The 21,743-nt window shown below is 39.1% G+C and overlaps 1 protein-coding gene across 3 annotated transcripts in view; it reads left to right on the forward strand.

Moving 5' to 3' along the window:
- agla (amylo-alpha-1, 6-glucosidase, 4-alpha-glucanotransferase a) overlaps positions 1–21,388 on the forward strand; it is a 121,362-nt gene extending 99,974 nt beyond the window's left edge. For all 3 annotated transcript variants that reach the window (XM_032565093.1, XM_032565092.1, XM_032565094.1), the window contains 13 exons: positions 3,426–3,559; positions 3,909–4,084; positions 8,057–8,159; positions 8,249–8,372; positions 8,806–8,907; positions 9,063–9,174; positions 13,514–13,649; positions 17,857–17,969; positions 18,052–18,263; positions 18,349–18,446; positions 18,615–18,702; positions 19,787–19,920; positions 20,034–21,388. In XM_032565093.1, the coding sequence (XP_032420984.1) occupies positions 3,426–3,559; positions 3,909–4,084; positions 8,057–8,159; positions 8,249–8,372; positions 8,806–8,907; positions 9,063–9,174; positions 13,514–13,649; positions 17,857–17,969; positions 18,052–18,263; positions 18,349–18,446; positions 18,615–18,702; positions 19,787–19,920; positions 20,034–20,151 (1,650 nt within the window). In that variant the 3' untranslated portion in view covers positions 20,152–21,388. The remainder of the gene's footprint in view (positions 1–3,425; positions 3,560–3,908; positions 4,085–8,056; positions 8,160–8,248; positions 8,373–8,805; positions 8,908–9,062; positions 9,175–13,513; positions 13,650–17,856; positions 17,970–18,051; positions 18,264–18,348; positions 18,447–18,614; positions 18,703–19,786; positions 19,921–20,033) is intronic.
- The last annotated feature ends 355 nt before the right edge of the window (positions 21,389–21,743 follow it).

Consider the following 21,743-nt stretch of genomic DNA (forward strand, 5'->3'; position numbering starts at 1 on the left):
CGTTTCTCTCAAATAATTATTCAAAGTATTTAACCCTTGGGAATTCTTAAAAAAGCTGCGGGGGGAGAGGAATCAGAGCCTTGCCTCTGTAAGTGTGCCCAAAGCAGAGGGCAGTCTCAGTACTGCCCTAATACTGAGTCTGCAGTCAAATCAAATAATACTGATTTGTTCTGTCTCACAGAAACCTAACTGCAGCAGAAGGATTATGTTACCAACTGTGTGTATGTGTAGCCTGGTCAATACTGAGACCGAGAAAGACGTGGTTTTGAGTTGTACTTCAACGTTTTTTCCCTTTGCTGTAGAGCATAGCACGAAATTAGTAATACCTACATTTCCAAGTTTGATTGAGTTAACGGAATTATTCTACCGCAGCAGCGCGGCTGTGGATGGTATGTAAAAGAATTGTCTTTTTGCCCTCCAGCGTTGTCCACACGCTCGAAAATTCCTTATGTAAACAATAACATGCAGGTGGTCTACATTTGTATATCTGATCATGATTAAGTCAATGCCTCACCAGCTTTGCATCTCACCGCACCTTACGCTCCCAACAGAGCACTTCGCTCTCAGATTGCAGATCTGCTCATGGTTCCTAGAATTTCTAAAAGTAGAATGGAAGAAAGACCCTTTAGTTATCAGCCTGCTCTCCTGTGGAACCCGTTCCCAGTTTTAGTCTATGAGGGAGACACCCTTTCTACTCTCAAGATTGTTGTAAAGTCAGTGACACAATGCAAGTGATTGTCACATGTCACTGTGTTCGTGCAGTAGGAGTGAATGCTGAAAGTAACTCACTCCTAAGGAAAGTTACTTTCCTTACACTGAAAAAAATAACTCTTTGGATGAACATAAAAAAATTATGGAAAGGATTTCCACCGGATTACTTTGCTTTATTTCAGCACCATGTGATTCTGTTACTCCTATTTAAGGCAAATGTGTTAGGTCAACTTAATATATTAAGGTTATTCCGATGTAAAGCAATTGTGTTGGCTCAACTTATGTTATTATGGTTATTCTATGGGTGATTCTAAATCAAACGTGTTGGCTCAACTTAATATATTATGGTTATTCTAATTTAAATAAAATGAGTTGGCTCAACTTAATTTATTATGGTTATTCCAATTTAAAGCAAATGTGTTGGTTCAATTTGATTTATTAAGGTTGATTCAGTTCATTTACTATAGTTGGACCCAATGTAATTTAAAAGAGCCAGCCCAACTAATTTGCAATATCTTGGACCAAATAATTTACTTTACTTGATTTTGCTTAATTTTCTAAATTAAGCAAATTTAGAAAATTGCATTAGTTGAAACCACTTTTTTTTTTAACTTTTTTTTCTCCGAAGAGTTTTTGCGGCGCTAGTGGCTCGTATTTTTTTGCGACAGTAGGCAGACAGGAAAGAGGGCAAGAGGATATGCGGCAAAGGTCGCCGGGAGTCGAACCAGCGACGTCCGCGTCGAGGACTAAGGCCTCCAAACGTGGGACGTGCTAACCCCCTGCCCCACAGCACGCCCGAGAAGCCAACTTATGTTACAGTGGTACCTTCACACTACTTAATTAAGTTGATCCAACTTATGAAAATTAAGTTAGCTCAACAAACATGCTTCATGCTGAAAGAAAGCTATTTAATCGTGTGGAAATCCTTTCTATGATTTAATTATGTTAATTCAAAGACGTTTTTAAGTTAGATCACATTAAATGTTTTAAGACAGGACAGGGTGAAAGGGTAGAAAGAACACTCAACAATTAGAAAAGGTACAACAGAACTGTATTTTCAAAACCCATCCACCTTACTGTATTTTCATGCTGTAGTTTTTGCAGCCATTTGTTACACTGCAGTTCTTAAATGCCAATAGTGCCCTGCAGAGAAAACAAATATCTATAGTTTAATGTGTAACTAAAACCGCTTTGAAGTTTTCCCAGGCGCAAAACAGTTATGTAGCATGAACTTCCATAATCTCGCCTGATCCCCTGGCTAGACCCTCTTCGGAGGGAGATCAATCTCACTAAATTGAATCACGTTATCTCAACTTGAATACATTTATTCAAGTTGAGACAAAAAATGATTGTCTCGCGTGGTCTCGTGTGATATTCCGTGATTTCCCATGATCTCGCGTGAACTCGCGTGATGTCCCTTGATCTCACTCGTCGTCTTCAGCACAAGATCAGTCTGACTATAATGAATCATGTTATCTCAACATGATTAAATTTCATAAACGTCAAGTTGTTGAATTTCTTCTTTATCCAACATGATTTTATCACGTTTTCGTTTCAAACATCAAATTATTGTGTTAAAAGTACATGATATTCTTTTGTTAATGTAATAACCCTTGAAGTTCATTTTTTTCGACGGGAGATCAATCTGACTAAATTGAATCACGTTATCTCAACTTGAATACATTTTATTCAAGTTGAGACAAAAAATCGATTGTCTCACATGGTCTCGTGTGATATCCCGTGATTTCTCATGATCTCGCGTGAAACATGAAATTATTTAGTTAAAAGTACATGATAATCTTTTGTTAATGTAATAACCCCCTAAGTTCATTTTTGTCAGTGTAGAAAGAAACTTTAACTGCTCTGAAAAATTAATTGGGCTTACTGTTTAATAACTAGAATTGATTGGAATGTATTTGTGATTGAATTTTATTTTATTTTTTTAAATGCCTTGAAACAACATCTGTTGTGAATTGGCGCTATATAAATAAACTGAATTAAATTGTTTTCAAGAGGTAAATTAGAGACTCCAGACTCAACCAGGCAGATGACCTGAAAGCAGCTATCATAGTTCTAATAGACTTAGAACTAGATCCCGATCCGCAAATCCCCGGTTGTCTCAGTTCTCCATTAGAAGGGGTTCTCCCAGCCCAGACTCATCCAGTCCTCCCATCCAGAACCTACTCGAAACCATGCAGTTAGGCCGAGTCCGGCTAACCCCAGAGGAACAGCAGCCCCTTTTAGCCTCTGGTTGTTGTTTTTACTTATAGTTCTAAGTCTATTATGCACTGTGGCATAAAGGGTGATTGCCTCTATGCCACAGTGCATAATAGATGCATTGATGAAGTAATTCTTGTAAGGGGAGGCCCAACCAAGTATTGAGTGCAAAGAAATGTTCAAACTTTTCCTGATGTTTGTGTTTTAAACATCTGCTTTTGATTGGTCTAATGTGATACTCTAATTTTTCTCAAACACTGCTGAATTATTAAAATCACAAAAACTAAAAACTTGAAATATTTGGTTCTATGTGTAATGTATTTTTATAAAATTACCGTTTCACTTTCTGAGATGATTGTCAATAGATACTGCACTTTTATGCAATTTTCAAATTTGTTGAGATGTAATAGTATGTAACTTTACTAAATGTTATCAATAAAGTATGTGCACCTAAGGGCCTCTGTAGCAGATTACCCTTTGCATCATTGTTTCTTCAGGTGGGTCAGTGGTTGGGTGCCATTTTTGACTACCTGAGGCACTTTCCTCGATATCTCATCCCCTGTTACTTTGACGCCATCTTGGTGTCAACCTACACAACAGCTCTGGATGCCACGTTCAAACTCATGTCGAGGTAAAATCTATTTGTGTTCTATCTATTTTGCAGGAATCCTTAAATCCAGTCTTTGAGGGCCAGTGTCCTACATTGTTTTAGATGAGTCTCTACTTCAACACACCCAAATAATGAGGTCATTAGCAAGACTCTGAAGAACTTGACTGCACTGAGGATGTAATTCAGCCATTTGGTTGAAGCGTGTTGAACCAGGAACACATTTAAAAGTTGCAGGACAGCAGCCCTCAAGGCCTCATTTTGAGGACCCCTATTATAGTGTTTTAAAGTTTCTATGGATAGGCCTGTTGATAAATGACAGAATCTTAAGCTACAAAGTGATACTTTAAGTGAACATGTTATATTTAAACAGCTTCATTGAGCGAGGTTCCACGTTTGTCCGTCACCTGGCTCTCGGCTCGGTTCAGATGTGTGGAGTTGGACGTTTTCCGGCTCTGCCTCCCATTTCAACAAAAGTGCAGGATGTCCCATGCCGCATCAGTCCTATCACTGGGGAAAAGGAGCAGTGTTGTGTCTCACTGGCAGCAGGTATCATAGCACTTTGTTCATAGATAAAAACAAGCCTTGCAACACGGGTGGGCATTTTGGACATTGCCAGAGTCAGCCATGCCCCCCTCGACTGGAAGCTATTTCTTTCATTTTTACCTCATCGGCGGTAGGGCCGATCCCAAACATGTCGAAACCCAGCCTATTTATAGACGGTCCAACAGCGCCACAAATTAACGAGACGAAGTTAATTACAAAAAGGAATTATCCAAACTCCAAAGTATGTTAAACAAAAAGTAATTTAACTAAAGTCAATACAAAACAATCTAGAAAGAAAAAAATAAACAAAAGTAATTATAATGTGCCCAAAGCACATAACAGTTTCACAAATCACAAACATGGTATTTGAGCAGGATAATCTAGTTCAGGTTTGAAAAGTTTTGGTGTTGTAGTTTTTGAATTGGAGCAATTCTAGTGTGGTCCAGATGCAAAAAAACGGGCTGAAATCGCCCTTTGCTGAAGTTTCACAAATCACATAGAGATATCACAAATCACCAAGTTGGTTTTAAATATTCTGCTATTAGATTAGAATAATCCAATCCAGGTTTGAAGAGTCTAGGTATCTAGTTTTTTTTTTTTATTAGAATAGATTAAAGATTCTGAAGGGGAGTGAAAAATTAGGTGGAATCACCCTTTAGCTATTTCCCAATTTGGAAGCTGCAATTGGAAACCAACTTTAGCTTTGATATGGATAGTGAGAAGATTCACTGTGAGAAATGGAAGGATAGCGGTCTCCTTTTGAGGCCATTTTTTTCTTTTCTTTTTGTCATTCTGTTCTATTATTGGTGCTTTGTTAATTTTGTGTTCATCACACTCCCCCCTTTTTTTCTCTTCCCTATTCCCTTTATAGGCTACATGTTGGATTCCACATTTGCCGAGTTCTGTTTATGTATTCTGCAAATGATAAGGCACTAACCAATACCACTTTGGTGTGCTGGAATGTCAGGGGATTAAACCATCCTGTTAAGCTCAACAAAATAGTCTCTCGTCTTAATAAGTTGCAAAGTCGCATTGTTTATTTACAAGAAACCAATTTGCTAAATAAATGTCAGGGTACACTTACCAGAGGAGGCTTTATACAATATTTTCACTCTGATTTCAACAGTAAGAGCAGAGGAGCAGCTATCTTAATACATAAAGATGTACAATATGAAGTGTCTAAAAGGGTTAGGGCCAAAAATGGCAGGTATGTCATCACACAAGGCAATTTTTTTAGTAGGACTGTTCTCGCTAATATTTATGCCCCTAACTGGGATAATGTGGATTTTTTTAACAATCTTTTTTTTTACCTCTTACAGGATCTTGAGTCACACAATTTAATACTAGCTGGGGACCTGAATTGCACTTTGAACCCAACATTGGATCGTTCCAGCCCAAAAGTTGTCACGCTTAGTAACTCAGCCCATTGTATTAATATGTTTCTTGAAACATTCGGAATGGTGGACCCCTGGAGATTCAAATATCCATCATCCAAACAGTTTTCTTTTTTCTCATTTAAATAAATTAGAGTAACCAGACGCGCTTTCCAAATCTTTGGTTGAAATGGCGCATTTAATTCCAGTCTCCAGTACATACAGAACAGAGAAAACTAAAGAGAATGCAATGTTGTGCTAATCCATTTATAGTCTAAACAGAGGAGCCGGCAGTTTATCTTGAGAAAATAAATAAAGGTGCAGAAGTTAATTAGACCGTAACATGCGCAGTTGCTGCACAGCTAATGCGGACGTGGCAGACGTAACATCTGTCCGTTTAGGAGAAGCGAAACCACGCAAAAAAAATGTACGCACGCGGTCTGAGCGTGCGTAAAAGTGCACGCCCAGACCGCATACAGGGTAAAAAGCTCGTGGAGTTCAATTGATCAGTTTGATCAGACAGATCCACCTGACTGATGTACTAGCTCAGATTTCTCCGCAGATGCGGACCAGGAGGAATTTGTGAGGCGCTGTGCGTTCAAACCCCAGCAGGTTAAGTTCTCATAAATAAAATGCACTTGTTTAATTTCAGTTATTATAAGTTATTGGGGCCACAGTAAGTGGTATTTGTCACTATGGAGAAAAAGTTAGATGCGTTCAACTGCTTTATGTGTGATGGGATCTGGATTCACGTTTCAACTAGGTGAATATTATCTAAACCGCATAAAAATTGGGCTAAATAGTCTACGTTAATATGACTATAATTTGACAGGTAAAAATAGAACATGACCGATTTTTTTTTTTAATACTGTCGGTCAAAATGACGGAGAACAAAAAAGTCTATTTCGACCTCTGGATTCGGCCCAGTTTTCTGTTCTTGGATCACCATTTTGTACACAGCACCATATGTGTCAGTACGAACAAATAAGGTCACTTCTAGCTTCTTTCCTCTTTCACGTACTCGACAAGGGTGTCCCCTGAGGCCCCTTTCGTTTGATATCGCCATTGAACCTTTGGCAATTATGATAAGGGACTCAGCTAATTTAACTGGTGTGCAGAGAGGTGGGCATGTAAACAAATTGTCCCTTTATGCTGATGAGCTCCTTCTTTTTCTGTCTAAATCCAGTACCACAATACCTATTGCTCTAAACCTAATTGAAAAATTTGGGCAGGTATCTGGGTATAGATTAAATCTATCAAAAAGTGTTAAATTCCCAATAAAGAAAAAAGCGCGTCAAATGACCTTCCATAGTTTCCTCTTTACAGTCAGTAAAAATAGTTTTGATTATTTGGGCGTCTGTGTAACATATGACTACAATTGCTTGTTTAACAAAAATTTCACTAAGGCACTGAATAAGGCTAAATTAGACATGGAGAAGTGGTCAAAACTCCCTCTGTCTCTTGTAGGAAGAATAAACTCAGTCAAGATGACAATCATTCCTAGGTTCTTATATCTGTTTCAAACCGTACCAGTCTTTTTTCCTAAGAAGTTCTTCAAAGAATTAAGCAAACATATATTTGTGTTCATCTGGAATAAAAATATCCCGAGGATTAGAAAGGAATAGTTAGAGAGACAGAAAGAGGATGGTGGACTTATTTCTAATCTCCTTCTTCTCATAAGCAGTGGGTAGAAGATGTCATGTTCCATCTGAATCTTGTATGTCTGAAACATACAGTCAGCGACTCCGTTCAACAATACAATATCACCTGGCAGCCATTTTTTGTACTTTGAGACAGAGTTCTCCTGAGTATACAGCCCTTCCTCCCTCCCCCTTTTCCTCTTACTAAATGTGCGATGTCCACACCTGTTGTCATTTGCTTTTGTCTGTTTCATTGTTATTCTTATATGTCTAAAACAAATAAAAAGATTTGAATAATAATAATTTGAGTTACCGTTGCCGATCTATCAGCTTGAACCAGTCTGGTCATTCTCCTCTGACCTCTGACAACAACAAGGCATTTGCACCCACAGAACTGCCGCTCACTGGATATTTTCTCTTTTTGTGACCTTTCACTGTAAACCCTAGAGATGGTTGTGCGTGAAAATCCCAGTAGATCAGCTGTTTCTGAAATACTCAGATCAGCCCGTCTGGCACAAACAACCATGCCACGTTCAAAGTCACTTAAATCACCTTTCTTCCCCATTCTGATGCTCGGTTTGAACTGCAGCAGATCATCTTGGGCATGTCTACATACCTGAATGAATTGAGTTGCTGTCAAGTGATTGACTGATTCAACATTTGTGTTAATGAGCAGCTGGACTGGTGTACCTAATAAAGTGGCCGGTGAGTGAATGTATTTATATTAAAGTAAAAGCTTGGTAACCCGGCCCCGTGGCCCCACCCCCCGCCCAAAGATAAGCCAATGCCCCCCTGCTAAACTCCTCTGGAACCAGGGCTGGATAAAAAGCATACTTATGGTCAGAAGGAATTATTTTATGTCTTTGTTTTGGCTGTATTCCAATTTTATAGTCGTAGTGTATAATTAAAACAATAAAATAATGTAATGTTTTTTCAGTTTTACATACCTGGTATGTCTTTAGGTCTTCCTCATTTTTCTGCTGGGATTTTCCGTTGTTGGGGTAGAGATACTTTCATCGCTCTCAGAGGACTTATGCTTATAACAGGGAGACACACTGAGGCACGGTATGTGTGTGATCTGGACTAACACCTAATTTATATAGGAGTCATTCAACTGAACTTTATTGCAAACTATTCTGTCTTGGTATCCATAGCAACATCATCCTGGCTTTTGCTGGAACCCTGCGTCACGGTTTAATCCCCAACTTGCTGGGAGAGGGTCACAATGCCAGATACAACTGCAGGGATGCTGTGTGGTGGTGGCTGCAGTGCATTCAGGTACACGAAATGTGATGATAAAAACTTACTGAACCTCTCAAACATTTTTAATCCGAAATGTTCAAAGGACTGTGCTTCTGTCTTTTTAAACCAAGAAACAAAGGTGATTAATTTATTTATTTCGAACATGATAGCAGTATAAAATAACAGACATGAACAAGAAATGCAAAAGACATATTTTTGTACCACAATTATCTTAAAATGCTCAAAAAGGAGTAGGAAGAAGTAAAAAAGTGATGATGCTGTGAAACAATTGCTTCAGACGTCATTTATAACAGAAGGTTTTTGTCAGTAAATATTGAAACAAAAAACTCTTAAACACACTTTCATAGGGTTTCTATACCCTGTGAGTAAATGTGGTAAATAAATTTGATTTGAGTGTTAATAAAGTGAATGATCAATAATAGTTGGGGGTTTCTGTTTTTCTCTGAAGGACTATACCAATCTCGTTCCTGAGGGACATGAAATTCTGCATTGCCCTGTCACCCGCATGTACCCCACAGATGACTGTGAGCCCTGCAAACCAGGGGATGTGGTACGTGCACACAGTGAAAAATTCTTTGTTTTAATTCTGGTCTTCTTGGTGGCTGTTATTGTTGTACCTCCACTAGTGGTTTTATACATTACAGTCGCACATGATGTTTAGATTCAAGTATGAAGAATCATGCATTTGAGTTTGCCTCTGTGCAGGAACAGCCATTGTATGATGTCATCCAGGAGGCACTGCAGCGCCATCTGGAGGGTATTTCCTTCAGAGAGAGGAATGCTGGACCCAAAATAGACAGGAACATGAGAGATGAAGGTAACGTAAGAGCAGTAAGACTAAAGAGATCATTTACTACATTAAAGCAGTTTTGTATGTTTGTTTGCGTGATGGATTATATGAAGTATTGCTTCATCAGTAAATGACTGTTGTGGACTGTTCATTTGACATCACTGTCACATAACATTGTTTACTTTAAATGTGACCACAACCCAGTGGCGGGCCGTGCATTTCACACCTAGGCCTTCAGTAGTGCTCCGTCTGAATCAATCCAACCCTCAATAACTATTTTATGGCTATAAAACTGCTACTGCAGGTACAGCTGCGACACACATAAAAAAAGCATCAAAAATAACCTGCTAAAATTGCAATATTATTTAGGAATATAGCAACATTTTACTCATCAAAAATCCTGATTATTTGTACACAAAATACATCCTCCTTTCTTTCCTCAAGAAGATTTCAATTACTCTGTTGTGCAGATTATCCGTGCGTTTCAGTTCCATGAAGAAGTCCTTTTCTATCGCCATCGAAACTAATGCTGAAAGTCGAGCCTGCCCTGTCGTATTTCTGGCATAAGTTTTAATTCGCTTAAGGGCTGAGAATGTCCGTTCAACAGAAGCAGTAGACACGGGGATGGTCACCGCCAAACACACAAATGTGTATAGCTGCCTCATGCTCTCATTCAGATTTTTCTGCTGAAGGAAGTCAAGGAGATCAGTAGCAAATAACAAGCACTCCCAGCAATACAATTTGCAGCGTTCCTTGGAGCCTGTGAGCCAGGAGTACCGATCGTAGTTAGTAGACTGAAAGTGGCGGACAAATCCTTTTCCCGGTTGTGACAGGCTTGCTAGCTTCGGAGTTGCCCGACCTTGCTTAACAATGTCCAGCTTTTCTTGAAAAGTCCGTCTTGAAAATGGCTTTGACAGTAAATCTCCAACCAAATCAATTTCTTCTCCTTCTTCACCCATTGTGAGTTGACAAAACAGCTATTAAATCAACACAACAATATCTTTGCTTGTGCAGCTCACTACAGATGCAGTTTGCTAGCTCTGGCTAGTACACTCTTCGACTATCCAATCAAAGCGTGTGAATACGCTGACGTTTCCGTACGTCTGCTAGAGGACTAGAAGTACTAGGTTTTCGATTTCTCCCCATACTTACTGAAACAGTGCCAAAAGACCCTGAGTCCAAACTGACGACTCTGATGGCTCAAATTAGCATCCATTCTTCCATTCATCCATTCTTCTATTCTTCTGTTCTTCTATTGTACATGTGGTCGTTGACCGTCAGGCCAGAAGGTAGGAGTGTGAATAGTCCATGTTGGGGGTGGGTATCTATGATACCAACAGGAGATCAGATCTCCTGTAGGTAATGCTCTTCAGTCTAGTTTTGAAGCATACATGAAGTGTTTTTGGAGAGATGTGACCTTTTGCAGCTGATGTTGTGCTGCATTATCCAGTCTAAGTCTAAGTCTAAGTCTAAGTCTAAGGAACAATTGTGCAACTGTGAGATGCGTTGAGGCCATTACCAGGGTACTTATAATCCTTCAGTTCATTTGGACTATCTCTAGACTGCATAGGAGTGTTGTCTACGTGGACTAACTCCAGCACTTCTAGTGCTAGAGGGCCTTGGTTGGCCTCTGATTGGTTGAAGCAACAGTTTGATCGACATTTATTTTATGCTACAGGGCCCTCAGAACTGATTGTGAAGGCCTCCAGGCAGATTTCTTTGACCCTGGCAACAAATAATGGCTGAAATGTGATTGGTTAAATGCTTAAATATGAAAATACACGTCTGGAAGCAGCGCAACCAGGGGGCTAGCAATGAAAGGAAGCAGACAGAACATTTGGAATTATTTAATATGTATTCATGGACAAAATATAATTAACATCAGTCTGTGATTCAGATATTTTTACGCCAGCAGAGAAGGCTTTGCAGGCCCTGACGGCCCACCACTGCCACAATCTATTTACAGAATAAATAGGGCTGCATGGTAATGTGTACCTCGTTCATTTGTTTGCTGTATACTTGCCTTTTGCTCAATAAAGTTTCTTTTAAAAAAAAGAGAATCGACCCTTTCCAACTACTTCACTAGTGATGGGTAAATGAGGCGTCATGTATCGTTTCGACCCATAGCAAAACTGTATTGATACTGCGTCAATACTGTGTCACTGAATACTGACACCTGCTGGACATTAAAAATCCCTACAGGCAAAGTCTACACAATAAGATTTAAGTCATTTTATTTTATTGTATATTATATATTGTATTATGTCATATCTTCAGTTAAAATCAAAATATATTTGATATTCTTCGATACAGTCAATAAATAATGTGAACATGTACCAAATGATGAAAATGAAAGTGAACGTGTTTGGAATGAGGATGCTTGTGGACTGTTTTTTTTTTTCCACAAATTTTCATTAAAAAAAAAATACGTTTTTCTAATATTTTGAAATTTAGTCTGTTCCGTTTTTTCTGACACAACTTCTCCTGCTGTAGAACAGAAAAGAAGTAAACAATACATTTATATGAAATAATTCATAAAAAGCAACTGAGTAATTTGTAGAATGGCTGTATACCTGAGTTTATCCAGGTGTATCTGCGACTTCATTCTGATGCCCTATGCCTCAGCCTTGAGTAGGTGAATTTATTTAAATAAAACAGATTTTAGTGACACTGTATATTGTTCACATAACTTACATTTTTTTCTTTTATATTTTGTACGCTGATCTTTATCGATGTGTTTTGCTGGAAATGTCTTTTTTCTATTTATTTATAGCGGGATTGTCTTTATTTTCCTTTTTTCTGCCTAAAGATTTTTATTTATGGAGGGTAATTTAAGAATAAAATTATGAAAAGTATAATTTCAAAGGAGAAACTACGGAAGCCCGTTTCCGCCACTCTGTTAAAAAAAAATTATCTCATTATAATGAGGATAATTTTTTTTTAACAGAATGGCGGAAACGGGCTTAACGGGCTTCCATAAGAAACATATGCAAAACTTAACCTGCAGAACATAATATGAAAGTAAACTAAGAGTCAATTTCAGCTGAATTTGGATTCAGATAGATCGAGTAGAAACTGAAAAGAACCGGATGAAACTACTACTAAGTGACAACCAATACCTTATTTTCTGACGTAAGATTAAAATGGTCCCAAACTACGAAACCTTTCGTTTGCCTTGAGGCTGCTCCATAGTTGACGCTGTACCGTAAAAGATCAAGAATTATTTTGGCAAATGCATCCAAGTGCATCCCGTTGACAGATTCGCTTCTATATATACTGTACACAGTTTGGCGCACCAGTGTCATTTCGAAACAGTTCCTGTATCAGTCACTTGACTTGCTGAAAACAATACGCGCACCGACGTGGGTTTTGGTCTATGAGCTTGACACATGCGCCGACGCATCGGTGTTGCCGGACCCATCACTATACTTCACTTAATCATTCGAAGCACCATGATGGACAAGTGAGGGACAGGAGTATTGAACAGAGCGACTGAAATTGTTTTCACAAGTTGTTTTTGCCAGTTTAGCCATAGCAAACTGGCGTCTATTTGTTCGAGTTGAGCTAATTTGTCTGTGAATGTAACACACCTGGTTGGGGCTCATAGATAGGGGGATTTACAAAGATTTGAAATGGCTAGCTTAGAAACCAAACCATACCTCTGCCTCCTGATGTGTTGATCAAATTGCTGAGTTTACCTGAATTCACACCACATGATTTATTTAACTATAGCATAATCAGTGTTTTCTCTTTTACAGGAGAAGCTCTTAAACTTACAAAAGACGAAATGCAAACAATTTTTTTTCCATACATGTTTGGCTACATGATGGTGCAGAATTGTGTTCATGGTTAGCAATGGTTAGACGTGTACTTTCTCCATAATGCAATATTTGATATCTTTCTAATCACATTTACTTATAAAGTATATGAACATTAATCTTGTTACCTTGTAAAAAGTGCTTTCTGCAAATCCGTCATTACACTGAGGACTGCCAGTCATAATGTTGACGGCTGCTATCGAGCGCCACTGTAACCTCCATTATTAAGTTATACAATAAAATGACAAGTTTGGGTAAACGAAATAATTAGCTCCACTATTCTCGCACAAGCACATTAGCGAAGTGTGCCCACTACTGCAAACTTATTAACTAGCACTATGTATGTGATAATTTTTATGTATTATACTTACTATCAACTTTCACTTGTATGCCTACATAAGTGAATTGGTTAGAAGTTAATTGATTTAATATTGTATTTGTTAGATTGCAGTAACCTGCGTATGAATTGGACTGTTGAGTGCCTTGAAATCTGTTGAAGATCTGTTGTAATTTGACAGAAATGAACTGCAGCTTTCTGTTCTTTTAAGGGTTCAATGTGGTTGCTAAAGTGGACCCAGCAACAGGTTTTGTTACCGGAGGAAACCGCTTCAACTGTGGCACTTGGATGGATAAAATGGGGGAGAGTGACAGAGCGAGGAACAAGGGGATGCCTGCAACTCCAAGGTACTTCACCCAGACGCATGTCTTGAGTCACAGAGAGGTCATTTGTCTGATGTCTGATAACTTCCATTGATGGCAGATTTTGAACCTAAGAGCCTTTGCAATTATCAACAAAAAGCTGGTGATTCAAACAACAGTGTTCACCTGTGTTGTCTTTAGTTTCTGTTACCTCATTTACTGATTTTCTGTTCCGACATACCCTGGCCCAGCGTCTCATTTTATGGCACTGTGACACACAGTTTCTTTTGCAGGGCACATATTTCTAGAATGCTGTAGTTTTCCAGATTTGAACATTTGTTTTCATTTCCTCTTTTTTTTATCTCCTTGCTGCTTACTGTGTTGTGGTTTCCAATGCATGTATCTATCTTTATGGTTTACCTCCTCCACTGATCTCACCGTGTCCCCCTGTTGGCTCACCTGAACAGCCACCTCTTTACATTGTCTGACGGTCTATATCGTTTGAGCCAAAGACAGACTCACCATCAACTGCTGCTGGCGGGAGAGTTTTTTATCTTGTGTCCTGACAACAATGAGGTCTTGGATGTTCTCCTCCCTTTTCTCCTGAAAACAGACTCTTTCATGGATTATATTTCTCCAGGGGAAGAAATATTTATTAAATTTTCCCATAACGATAGGAAAATCATCACGGTCCTCGTCTTGAGCGAAGTGAAAGAGTGATAAATCTCTGCTTCGTTGCCCATAGCATAAATCAGGCAGCTCAAATGCACTGGTCCATCATCTTTATCCAGTTTCGTGGCTATTCTGTAGCGTTCAAACCTCCGTTTCCAATCAGTTTATTTTGTCAGCTTCAAAGGAAAAGTTCTCCGGCAGGTTAAACTTTGCCATACTGTTGCTTCTTTTCACAAGGTGATGTAGCTGTCTGAGTCATTCTGACACCATGTAAGAATAATAATAATAACAATAATAATAATGCTTTATTGAACCCCTAAGGGGGGAAATTTTGTTTGTCCCAGCATAGTACACAATACATCCATCCATCCATCCATCCATTCATCCATTTTCTGTAAACCCTTGTCCCTAGTAGGGTCGGGAGGGGTTCTGGTGCCTATCTCCAGCGAATATTTGGGACGAGAGGCAGAGTATGTCAGTATGTCGTACACAATACAAATTAAAATAAATAAATAAAGTAATAAGAATAAACAAACAACAATAATAAATAACAATTAGCCGTAATAGTCCTAAGACACACACATATTGCTCAGTACACCACTGCATTGAAGACGGAACTAGCCACTGATGATTGATAGAACATGAAGAGCATCCTACTGTAGATGTTAAAAAACCCTGAGCTTCTGCTCATGGCCTTTTTGTACACCACATGAGTGTTTGTAGTTCACTGCATCTTCCAGTCTACGGTAACACCAAGGTACTTCTAAGATTGAGGCTGCTCCACATCTGCCCCTGAGATGGAGATTGGGAGCAAATGTGATTTCTTACTGCAGAAACTGACAACCATTTCTGTTGGGTCTATTTTGGTTCCCAACCTGCAAGAAATCGACCAGAGACATAAATTACTTTTCTGCAGAAGAGGGGAGCAGAGCGAGACGCGGAGAACCGCTGTCAAACACTGTCTGGGGTCAACTTCGCCGGCTCTCAGTCCCCAACTGCCTTTTATTATGAATACAAGGAAAGAGGTTGGGCTTTTTCACACAGTCACACAATGTGTGAATGTGACACAATGTGAATGTGTCACATTCACATTGTAACAGTTGATCAAAGACCTCTACCACAGGATGTTCTGGAACCTTCTGTGGGCATGCCCTTACAAGGGCACAAGGCTGACCTTTATAAATCAGCTTCACAGGCAGCTGATAACACAGGAATGTGTAAACGTTTCTAACCCCCAAGCAAACATCCAAAACAGTTAATAATGTACCACAAAAGAAACTAGCCAAGTAAACAACACACAGAATAATAATATGAAAACATAACCTTTAAAATAAACTCATAAGTAAATGAACTTAGATAATAATTTTTCCAACAATTTCCTTGGTCTTGTTTACATTAAGCAGGAGTTGGTTCTCTCTGGACCTCGTCACAAAATTGTCCAGAAATGTCCTGTGCTGCACCTCCTGTCCCCCTTCCACACAACCCATGATAGCCTTGTCGTCTCAGTACTTTTGCAGATGGTACAGTTTGGAAGGGTACTTAAAGTCCGCAGTGTAGGTGGTGAATAGAAAGGGAGACAGCACAGTTCCCTGCTCCAATGTTACATATCAACAGTGCAAACTCGCGGTCTGACTTGCATCTCTGTAATCTTGCATACTGAGGTCTGGTTGTCAGATAGTCAATGATCCAGGTGATGAGTGATGCATCTATGTCCATTTTAGCCAACTTCTTGCGTAATTATCCTGGCTGGATGGTGTTGAAGGCTGATGGAAAGGCAAAGAAAAGGATGTGGACAATGGTGTCAGGTCTGTCAAGGGAGAAATATGCCCTCTGCAGCAGGTATATACTGTAATTGCTGCAGTTTGCATACCATTATTGGCATGCAAACTAGAGAGGGTTTGGGGCTGCATCCACCTGTGACCTCAGATGTACTAGAACCAGCCTCTCCATAACCTTCATAATGTGAGAGGTCAGAGCTATGGGTATATAGTCGTTCAGTGTTTTTGGAAGTATCTTTTTTGGTACTGGGACCAAGCACAATGTTTTCATAGAACTGTAGTTACATACGTAACTTTCCTTCTATTTCATCCCTACTGACCGCCAGAGAGCGGTTCTGAAAGCACTGAATGACTAATACCAGCGATGTCACAAGGAATCCCGAGCACATACCTCACCGAGAAGGCCCAGAGGACCCTTGTAAAAGGACCTGGTCCAGAGGATGGGAGGAGGCCACATTCACATTGTAAAATCTAGTGAACGTGCTCGGAGAAGCCCATGATGCAGCAGCACATAGAGCTTCCAGTGGAACTCCTCTCAAGGCTGACCAGGAAGTGGAAACTCTCCTGGTAGAGTGTGCCTTCACGCCTACTGGCTGGGGGCAGCGCCCTGCAGCATAGGCGTGGCAGATGACATCCACAATCCAATGGGAGAGACGCTGTATGGACAGAGGACAACCTAATCTAGGGCCCCCATAACACAACAGCTGGTCTGAGCGTCTTATAGCAGCAGTGGCTGCAATATATGCCTCCAGTACCCTCACTGGGCACAGTAACTCAGAACTATCACCAGCTTCCCCTGGCATAGGCTGAAAACGCGCCAATCTCAGTTACAATGAAAATGAGAAAACACTCTAGGGACAAACGCCGGGTTTGACCACAAGGTAACTCCAGAGCCATCTGAACTCCATCTGAGACATGATGGGCTGACAGAAAGAGCATGTAGCTCACTGACCCTCTTAGCTGAGACAATAGCCAACAAAAAAGCAGTCTTGCATGACAACCATTTGAGGTCCGCCTGAACCAAAGGCTCAAATGGAGGGTGGTACAGAGTACCGACGACCAAAGACAGGTCCCAAACTGGTGCTCGCGTAACCATTGGCAGGTGCAGTCTACAAGCACCACGCAAAAAAAGAAACCAGATTATGGCTTCCCAGTGTACATCCATCAATGTCAGCATGACTAGACGATATAGCCGCCACATATACCTTAAGCGTCGAAGGAGAGTTGCCCTTATCAAGGAGAGACTGAAGAAACTCCAAAATAGTGGAAATATAAGCCTATCATGATGTAGTTTTTTTTTACATTTTTAAGTTAAAACACAATGAAAACTTGTTCAGAATTATGCATTTATTTTTCCAGGTTCTCCTGCCCTTTCTTGTTGCTTACATTGAACTAGCAGTGAGGGAACCTATTTTATACTGATCCATCCACGGAGTTCATCTGGTGACCTTAACTTGTTTTAGAAAAATTCTGAGGTTCATTTAATAAACAACTAATTCATAACCAAGACCATTTAGCAATTAATTTTTCATAAAGCAATACAATTTACAATATGTAATATACAATTATCAAATATGACACTTCTTGACCGTAAAACATTTGTTTTAGAATGCAGTAAATGCATCTTCCTTGTTTGTTTGGAAATGTTGGTGGATTTTTTTAATAATCAATTTAACAGCCAGCTTATTGAATAAACTGAAGCATAAAATGAACAGCTTTGTAATTAATTGTAATTGTACTCAAGAATAAAAACCAGGATACTTGCTCCCTTGTTGACTTGGTGTGTTTTATTGTTTTCACAGAGAAGGCGCGGCGGTGGAGATCGTTGGTCTGAGTAAATCAGCAGTTCGTTGGCTTGTGGAGCTGCAGTCTAAAGAACTGTTCCCATATGATGGAGTTAAGGTGCACAGAGATGGTAAGGAAATAATGTCTCCACATATCAAATGCTCTGCTTGTTCCTACTAATCACCTAGGTAAAATTCTTTGTTCTGTCACAGGAACGGATGTGTTCATCTTGTACACTGAGTGGAACAAGCAGCTTCAGCAGTCCTTTGAAGTTGAATTCTGGGTGTCTGGGGACTCACAGGACCCCAATGAGAAGCACCCTGATTTGGTGCATAAAAAGGGAATTTATAAAGATAGTTATGGAGCTTCCAATCCCTGGTGTGACTACCAGCTGAGGCCCAACTTCACCATCGCAATGGTGGTGGTATGCAAAAGCAGCGTTCATCTTCCACTTTTTGGTTTGTAAAAGTATCATCAGTTAGTGAAGACCTACTGTGTTTGTGTGACAGGCTCCAGAGCTGTTCACGTTAGAAAGAGCATGGAAGGCTTTGGAAATAGCTCAGAAGAAACTCTTGGGACCACTGGGAATGAAAACTCTTGACCCAGAGTAAGGCTTCTTTTCTTACTCAAAGACCTCAAACATTTATTTCATTGTATAGTCACTGGATTCATGTTAATTTTTAGATTAAGTTATGGAAGCCGGCAATAAAAATTGCTTCTTTTTTTTGTCTGATTCTGTTGGGTATGGTGTTTGACAGTGTCTGTGTTTCCGTAGTGACATGGTCTACTGTGGTGTTTACAATAATGCACTGGACAGCGACAACTACAACCTGGCCAAGGGCTTTAACTACCACCAAGGACCTGTAAGTAAGCGAACCCTCTACTGCAGTGTTTGTACCCACACATTGAAAAGTTCATTACAGGAACTCAATTGAAAAGTTTCAATAAACTCACAGAAAGAAACAAAATTACCTTGTTTCTTTCAGTTCATTTTGCAGAATCTAATTTACAAATAATCAACAATGATTAGTTTTCTCACAAACGAAGAATATTACTTGAGAGCAATAGGATTTGAATTTAGAAACGGAAGCTTGCTGAAAAATATGTCAATGTCCTATATGGTGTAAATACACTCTGTAGTACTTGCATGAATTACTGTAATAATGTAACAATATATCAATCTACATTGTTATGTTCATTAAATGATTAATGATCCAGTTACATCAATTGAAAATACAAATATCAATCCATGTTGCCAAATTGAAGAAATCTTTATTTTGACATTTTAAAATGTTTATCTGTTGGGCTGATGCAGGTAAGAGATAAGAAAGAAAAGGGTCAAATCATGGTTTAGTTTTTTTTGTGATACCAACAAAAATTCTACTGTTATCCAAGCAAATCAATATAATATCTAACACCGGGATTTTAACACGTTAATTTTTATTAAATTATATTGATTTTAATGTGTTGAAAATTTTAACGCAATTAGTTGCATTTACACAAAAGAATACAAAGGTTCTAGGCAGAACCTTTGTATTTAGGGGTGCACCAATTTATCAGCCAGCCAATTTATCAATTTTGGGAGATCTGTGATTGGCCGATACTTACATGTGGTTTTTATAAAGATAGCTATAAACACACTTTTATAGCTATCTGAATTCTGGGTATAAACACACTTTGTGCCAATCTGATGGTTGAATAACCTAAATAACATTTAAAACAACAAATGTATTTGTTGTTGAGCTCATTTGTCAATTTATTCAATAGTTTAGCAGCAGAAAGCTTTTTTTAATTGAAAATGTGCTTATTTTCTCGCTATAGAGTGTTTCTTTTTTGATTTATTTAATTTGAAGTATTTGAAGGCAGATGATGGAGAGTATTTAAAAGAGACGACAGACAAAAGCAGTCCAACAGCAGCAGCACTTAGAACTGGATCTTTGTTGACAGGAGTGGCTGTGGCCTGTTGGCTATTTTCTCCGTGCTAAGCTCTACTTTGCCAAGAAGTTAGGGGAGGAGGCCTACTCCAAGACCGTCATTCTAGTGAAAAATGTTCTGTCACGACATTATACCCACTTGGAGAGGTAATAGTTTTCAATTTCCATCTTCAGGTTTTTATTCTAGTCCAATATTATTCACCCCTCATCATATTGTATGTGGTTTACATTATTAGTTGTTTCATCCTGTGCTGCCTCAGGTCTCTATGGAAAGGCTTACCAGAGCTGACCAATGAGAATGGCCAGCATTGCCCCTTCAGCTGTGAGACCCAGGCCTGGTCTCTGGCTACTGTGCTGGAGGTGCTCCATGATCTGTAGAGATCCCATGAACCTGTGAGCCACTCCCCTCCTCTGACTCATTTTCTGTCATCACAAAACTTTCTTGTAGTATCCCCAAAGAATCCAAGGATCAATGACATCGTCAGCCAAGTTTTCCAAAACAAGTATTGTAAGGTAACCAGGTTATTGTATCAAAGCATTTTAAGGTTAAAGCCTGTTTTTCCCTGTCTCTGGCCGTGTTTAAGGAATCAACAAAATGCCATTTTGATCCAGTTGATCTCAAAATGTAAAAAGGTTTTCACTGGTTGCCACGTTAATAAAAATTTAGACAGAGGTAACACTGGAAAGCACCTGGGCTGTGTTGAACACGTACCGTTCAGACCAACACACACTAGACCAGCTGATTATTACTATAGTAAAGGCTTAATTTAATGAGAACTCAGGACCCAACAGCTAGAAACAATTTTGGTTCCTTTTTAGGAACTGTACATGTTCCTCAAAAGGAACAGTGTTCCTAGTGCTCCTAGCTTCAGTGAATGTTGTTTACTCCTGAATTCTTACTTTTGCTATATGTTCAGGATGTTTAATTGAATCATGATGGTACTGACCTGAGACCTCCATCAGATCAGGTCAGGTGTTTGCGATGTTAAAGCGCAAGATAGCTCTGCTAACTAAACACTGTGGAACTGGGTACCATCTGCTAATAAAGGATCTAGAATTGTTATCTTAAGTCTTCTAACCTGGTGATGGAAGCTGTACCTTTTTGTCTAATTTCTTGTGTATTTTAGGAAAATAATTTTAACAAATTGAGTTAAATTAAAACGTAAATAGCCTGAGTAGTATAAAAAATCTATGTCTGTTGTTATTATTATTACCTGTTGTTTTCAGCCTTCATGTTTTATGAAAACTGTGATTCTATTGTTGAATGTCCCTATGGAGAGCTTAGCTAATGTTCTCTCTATGTTCTTCCACACTGAGACGTTTTAAAAGGCTAAACCGTTATGGTGTTAACATTTCAGAACATTTACACACTCTTCTGCTGTTGTGTGACCACATACAGTGTCTATTTCATGAAGTTGTGCAGTGCATGTACTGTAACTTTTCTCTAACAGTGACACATTTAAACTACACGTGATCATAGACTATATTCAAGGGTTTCTATGGAGAACTGCTGGATGCTATAGATGTATACTTCTGTTGCATAAATCTGGATGCTCAGTGTTGTTAACTGTAAACTAGATAGAAACATGCTGAATAAACTGTTATAAGACTAAAATGTGTGTATTGATAATTACAGTTGGCGTTTTTAAATATCTGAGCTGTTGAAAGAAAAGGCAAAGGTCAATGGTAGTGATGGCCAAATTAAGTCTTGTGAAGCAATGAAGCTTCCAGCCCATTGCTTTGCCCAAAGGCTCATTACTCGATGGTTCATTCATTCCTCACTAGTGACATCTGCTGCTGAAACTGTGGCAGCCTTGTCACTCAAATAGACATACTTCAAAAAATTAGTAAACGCAATATTGTGAATTAAATCCTATTTAACTGTAATCTTGTTTAGTTATTAAAATGATTTGTAGCCAAACTAATCCTGGTATATGTTGACTGTCGGTGGCTATTTTCTTTCATGTCAC

Source organism: Xiphophorus hellerii, chromosome 6 (assembly GCF_003331165.1).
Source record: "Xiphophorus hellerii strain 12219 chromosome 6, Xiphophorus_hellerii-4.1, whole genome shotgun sequence".
Lineage (NCBI taxonomy): Eukaryota > Metazoa > Chordata > Actinopteri > Cyprinodontiformes > Poeciliidae > Xiphophorus > Xiphophorus hellerii.